General features: G+C 35.8%; 1 protein-coding gene across 1 annotated transcript; it reads left to right on the top strand.

Moving 5' to 3' along the window:
* Nucleotides 1-526: 526 nt before the first annotated feature.
* On the top strand, nt 527-5,486 carry LOC127118110 (sorting nexin 2B). The gene is made up of 5 exons (XM_051048255.1): nt 527-1,616; nt 2,601-2,810; nt 2,954-3,214; nt 5,032-5,118; nt 5,218-5,486. The coding sequence occupies exons 1-5, from the start codon at nt 723-725 to the stop codon at nt 5,296-5,298; spliced, it is 1,533 nt and encodes a 510-aa protein (XP_050904212.1). The 5' UTR covers nt 527-722; the 3' UTR covers nt 5,299-5,486.
* Nucleotides 5,487-6,550: the final 1,064 nt, after the last annotated feature.

Raw genomic sequence — 6,550 nt, 5'->3', positions numbered from 1 at the left:
ATAAAAGATATGATAAATTTATCATCAATAAGATAGATAATTATAAAAAAATGAGATTCTTTGATAAATAAATAAAAAACCAAATTGTAAATTTGAAAAGTGATTTACAAATCCAGCTCAAAATTTGGCAACCCAATAGGAATTTGCCATTTGGATTGTGTGACGCTATAGCCGAAGCTGGTCTTTATCCACAAGCCTGAAAAGTGAAAACACTGTCACCACTTTTGTCTTTCACAAAGCTGGATTGCATTCACATATTACATTTTTTTTTTACGTTAATCTCCATAAAATCACATAGTTAAGATTTTAATAATTACAAGTAAGAAAAATTAGGCTAAAATTATTTTATAACAAATTCAAATTAATTCCAATAAATATTTTAATTTTATTCGGAGTTTTTTTAGAAAGAGTTTACGTTGAATTAAAAATTAAAAATTTATTTATTTTCATTACTTTCGTTCCACGTCAGCAACTTGCAACTCGTGACACGTAAGAAAAACGTACTTCTCAATTTATTAGGTGGCACCCATGCGACTCTTGAACTACCCAAATCCAAAAAGCATTTTCCCGTTTCCGAGTCGACTCAACAGAAATCCCGAGTCACGACTCAAACTCACTCGCTCTTGCCGGAATCTTCATCTTTTTCGGAATCTTCACCATGACACACTGAAAATCCATTTCCGTTTAATCCAAAATTTCTTGAATCGAATTGGAGAAATAAAATGATGAACCAAGATCAGATTCTTCGCGCTTCCCAAGACGACGAAATGGAGTCTTTGGTACTCCACGACGACGGCGACAATGGCTCCTCCGGCAATCTTCAACAGCCGCAGCCGAAAAGTCCTGAATCGCCTTTCAATTCGTTTCTTGACCCTCCCTCTTACGCCGAAGCGATATTCACTTCGTTTGATTCCAACGGTCACGATCAAACCCTAGAACAGACGACGCGATCCGGATCCGAATCTGAATGCATGCAAATCTCGGTCTCCGATCCGCAAGAAGAGCAAGAACTCACGAACTCACTTGTTCCCGGTGGAAGCACGTATCATACTTATCTCATCACGACGAGGACCGACAAATCGGAATTCGGTGTAAGGAGAAGGTTCCGGGAAGTGGTTACACTGTCGGAGCGATTATCGGAGGCGTATCGTGGTTATGTGATTCCGGTGAGACCGGAGAAGAGTTCAGTGGAGAGGAAGGTGATGCAGAAAGAGGAGTTTGTGGAGCAGAGAAGGGTTGCTTTGGAGAAGTATCTGAGGAAGTTAGGGTCACACCCTGTGATTGGGAAGAGTGAAGAATTGAGATTATTTTTGGAAGCTCAGGGGAAGTTGCAGTTGGTGAGGAGCACTGATGTTGCGTCGAGGATGCTCGATGGAGCAGTGAGGCTTCCACGGCAGCTGTTTGGTTCGGAGAGTGTGGCTGTTGACTTGAATGATGTGGCTCAACCTGCTAAGAGTGGGAGAGACTTGCTTAGGATTTTCAAAGAGTTGAAACAATCTGTTACCAATGATTGGAGTGCTGCCAAGCCATTGGTTGTGGAAGAAGATAAGGAGTTTATGGAGAAGAAGGATAAGTTGATGGAGTTTGAACAACAACTTAGCAATGTTTCTCAGCAGGTAGTGATAATATGAATGTTTTTTTGTTAGTGTTTAAAATCAAAATTAAAACCTATTAGTTTGTCTAGTTTTGTTTTACCATAATGGAATATGATGTTAGTATAGAACTCATTGTGGATCTATTCTAGATAGCCCTTGTGACCTCTTAGTGCATGTTTGGTAGTTCATTGAAGAGATCTCAAGCATGATGCATTAACTCCAAAGTGGGTTTAATTTAGGGTTTCAAAAAAGGGTCTGCAACCGCAAAATGGGCCGCAAAATTGTGGTTTATGATATCCTCATAACAACAATGTGATTACACTATGGCCATATCAATTGCATTTGATCGCGATTCTCTACAGTATTGATTAGTGTTATTTAATAGCAACTATAGAGGTGTTTTAGCATAGCATAATTTGAACAAATTGTTATTGTTCCGTGATAAGCTATTTTATTTAGTACTAAGTTTTGTCAAATACCGGCGCTATATCAGTGTTACGTACCAGGGTTTAAAGAAACTGCTTTCGCTACACAATTGACACCACTAATATCAATCATTCTGATGTGGCTATTACAATGATTTAGAACTGTTACTTTTTGGAAGAAATTCCAACCGTCGCTCTAAGTCTCTTGTCTATTTGAGTTTCTTTACCAAACATGATACAATAGTTGGTTGATTGCAGCACATTCATGTTCTAATGCCATTGTGTTTTATGGGAGTTTTTTGTTTAAATTACTCTCGTTTTAAGAATTGCATTACCTTTTTTTTGTCTATTTGAGTTTCTTTACCGAACATGATATAGTAGTTGGTTGATTGAAAAATGTTCGTGTACTAATGCCATTGTGTTATATGGAGTTTTTTTGTTTAAATTATTCTCCTTTAAGAATTACATTGCCATTTTTGTTATGTGGAACTGAATGAATTGTTTCAGAATGCTGTTATTTTCCTTATTTGATTGCCAGGGTTGATTTTGTTTGTTTATCATCTGCACTGACTTGTTGCAGGCTGAATCCCTTGTCAAGTATCAGCAAGACATGGGTGAAACAATGGGCGAGCTAGGGTTGGCTTTTGTGAAACTTACTAAATTTGAGACGGAAGAAGCTGAATTTGAATCTCAGAGAGTACGAGCTGCTGACATGAAAAATGTAGCAACAGCAGCTGTCAAAGCAAGCAGGTTATATAGAGAGCTGAATACACAAACAATCAAACATCTGGTAAGTGCAAGTTTTAATTACTTGTTACGATAGAACTTTATACCACTGGTATTTAAATGCACGATAAAATTTGTGTTACCTTCTGGGTATAATCGTTAACTCTTTTTCTGTTGTTGATGAGTAATATTTCATGTATGTTGCAGGATAAACTACATGAATACCTTGGGACAATGCTAGCCATCAACAATGCATTTTCCGACCGATCAAGTGCATTGTTGACGGTTCAAACACTCTCATCAGAACTAGCTTCTTTACATTCACGGATTGAGAAGCTCGAAGTTGCTTCATCTAGAATATTTGGCGGAGACAAGTCTAGGATGCGGAAAATTGAAGAGTTAAAAGAAGCAGCGAAAGTAACTGAAAACGCTAAAATTTGCGCAGATAGAGAGTATGAACGAATCAAGGTAACATGCAACTACATTTTATGTTTCTCGGATTCTCTTCTCCCTTAGCATCTGTAACTCAGACTCCACTATATTCTTGTAAAATTGAGCTTTCCCATCCCCGGACATGTTAGACTCCACTATATCTGTGCTTTTAGAGCTGACTTCTCTGTTTTAATTTGGCACCCATATAATTCATGTATCCATGCTTTGCCATACTTTGAAGATATTGTCTTTGTTTGCTTTCAATGTCTGAGCTTGATATAATGCAATTGTCTTTGCTTTATAGAGAAGTTTCGCGTAGAATGAAAAACAAAATTAAAGCAGTGTCAAAATCGTATTTTGATGCCTTTGTAAATGTTTTGTTGAGTGTTGCATAGAATGCATGCTTCCATCAAAGTCACCAATTAATAGCTGATTTGGCTGCATATCCAAACTTAATTTCTAAATCTTTTGCCATCTCCATATGTAAAATCCAATCTTTTTAAAACCAGATTGATTATTGAATTTTATTTCCATATTTTGATGCACATGTAAACGTTTCATGGTAGATCTGATCGAAAATTGAATTCTAAATCTATTTCCATCTCAATATGTAATCCAATAGTTTAAAAAACAGATTGATAATTTAATTAGTAAAGACAAAAGTTTGCAATTCACTAATCCAACCGTGCAAGCATACAACATAAGTTAGCGAGTGGAATATCCAAGTTTACAACAAATATAAGAGCCAGGGATAACTATCATGTTGCTTAGTCTTTCCAAGTCCCACACAAGTTAGAGAGTCGTGGCATAAAACATATATGATAGATAAAAGGAGGCTATACCTGAAAATTCTCCATGAGATAGCGAGTATAGTGTTACCAACCCAAGATTTGCATTGAATAGAAAGAACACTTTATTTGATAATATGATGGAATAGGAGAGAATCTCTCCTCCAAGGGTTTTCCCTAATACTTTATTCGCAATTACAATATCCAAAGATGATTTTTATCCACTGTATTCTTCTATTTATACATAATATCTCTAACTAACTTCCCTAGTTAACTCCTTATCCTATATTGTTACTAACTCCTTTATCCAATATCCTAACAAACTCCCCTCTTATCTCATATCATATCGAACTCCTCATTACGAGGAGTATCCAAGGGTATATCATGCAAAAAAGTGAGCAGAAACAAGCCATCTGACTATCTCATATCCACGGTGGCAAATTCTTGAGTTAACTCATAGAATCGCAAGAGTTTAGGCATGAAGACAGAGTTAACTCATATAAAACTGTAAACTCCAGTAGACTCCTATAGACTTGAATAGAATGCCAAGTTTTCAACATGATGGTTATTTTCTACCAGATTCCTAAAATGGCAAGGCTTTGCAATGCACAAAAAGTTAATCTGATTGTAGCACTTAACTCTATATGTGCATCTGACATCCCAGCTTTTACCCACTTATATAGGAAGTAAATGATGTTTGTATTGAGTTGAGTTTCAATCCCACTGCTCCCAACATAAATGAAGTCTCAACCCTCAAACTAGAAAACAAAGACAAAGACAGAACCAACATTGCAAGTCTGGAAAGTGTGTGCAAAGAACCCAAAAGACCAAAGAGGTTAATGAACCCAGCTGCTGATTTGAATGGCAATGAGGGGAACCCAGTCCACCACCTTTCACCCTTAAGTAATTTTGAACCTCATGATTCTGCCCATCAATTTTGAATTGTGATGCTAAGTCGGGCCATGATTTGGTTCTCTCTCTATTGTCTGTTATTTAATTCATGCCATTTCAAATCTATATTTCTAGTGAAAAAGCAAAAATAGCTTAACTGTGGATACTTTCCAGGAAAATAATAGGAGTGAGCTTGAAAGAATTGACCAGGAAAGGCAAAGTGACTTTCAAAGCATGCTGCGAGGGTTTGTTGTCAATCAGGTAACCCTCCTTTATCTCTTCTCTGGAAGCTGTTTTATTAGATTGCTTGGCTATTTGTGATTCAGAACAGTAATTTATTCTACAACATGCATTTTACAGGCAGGCTATGCTGAGAAGATGGCTGCTGTGTGGGAGAAGCTTGCGGAAGAAACAGCTACATACTCAAGAGACAGCAGTTAAAATGTACTCGGCTGTAAATTTTGTTTTCATTAAGCTACTACTTTCTAGATTTTACTAGTTTTAAAGAATACTTGGAAACATTTGGCGAACATAGTTTTAACCAACTAGATTTGTACATGCAGCGTATATTAGTATTGTCTAAATGACGTACAGCATTCCAACGTAGAAATGTCTTTGACTATTACTAATCGTGGTTCCCATAGTCCTTGACAAGGACTCCTTGTTAATAGTTTCTATCACGGCTAACCATTATTGTTTAATCCTCCTTTCCCCCATAATAGTGATTACTTATTAATCCATGAGTTATTAATTTGAAGAATTTTGAATTTTTTCATGTAATAAATCGATGGCATAATAGTACACATGACTGTTTAAAGATGAGATTAAGTATTCTGAATAATAGTCATGTTTCAGCATGAGGAGTTATGGGGTGTCATTGTCAAATTGCGCCCAAGGCAGAGCCATGGCAGATTGCATTGCAGTGCCATTTGGCTGCCACGAGTTTAATGTTAAAATATAAAAAATCCTGACCCATTAATAGGTCCAAAAGAAACTGATCAATTTTAATTTTTAATGTATTTTTTATTTAATTTTATCTTCTAATTAATATTATTTTTATCATTTTTAATATATGATAAGTGTAGTTTAATAGGGATGGAGAGAGTAATATTTATAAAACTTTGATTAAATATTCATAAAACTAAAACACATTGCAACTTTTCTATTCTTCACATATATTTTTCTTCTTCACCAACGATTAAATATTTATAAAATTAAAAAACACTTATTTTTCTTCTTCATGTACTCTTCTTCTTTAGGATTTTTTTTTCTCTTTTTTTCTTTATTTATTTTTCTCTTTTTTTCTTTATTTATTTTTGTTTCTTTTTGTTTTATTCTTTCCACTTTTTACTTTTTTTTAGTTATACTATATTGTTTCTCTTTTATTTTAATTGTGTTCTATTTGTATCCCTTCTTTTGCCATACTCTATGTTTAAGAAATGTGGTTGACCCGATAACGTCCAGGACTCTTAACACCCCCTCACGCTCAGGATTGGACATCTGGAGCGTGAAAATAAATGGTGGGTGATCCGATAACGAAATCATAGTAGGTGGTCCACTGGATCTTAAACGAGACTATGATACCAATCGGACAATATATGGCATAAACATGTATTTATAAGTGAGGGCAGTCCCCACTCTATCAATCGATTTTGTAGGGTTGAGTTAGGTCCAGTTAAGAAATATGGTTGAG

This window comes from Lathyrus oleraceus, chromosome 2 (assembly GCF_024323335.1).
Source record: "Lathyrus oleraceus cultivar Zhongwan6 chromosome 2, CAAS_Psat_ZW6_1.0, whole genome shotgun sequence".
Classification (NCBI taxonomy): domain Eukaryota; kingdom Viridiplantae; phylum Streptophyta; class Magnoliopsida; order Fabales; family Fabaceae; genus Lathyrus; species Lathyrus oleraceus.
This window is presented reverse-complemented; position numbering and strand designations above follow the sequence as displayed.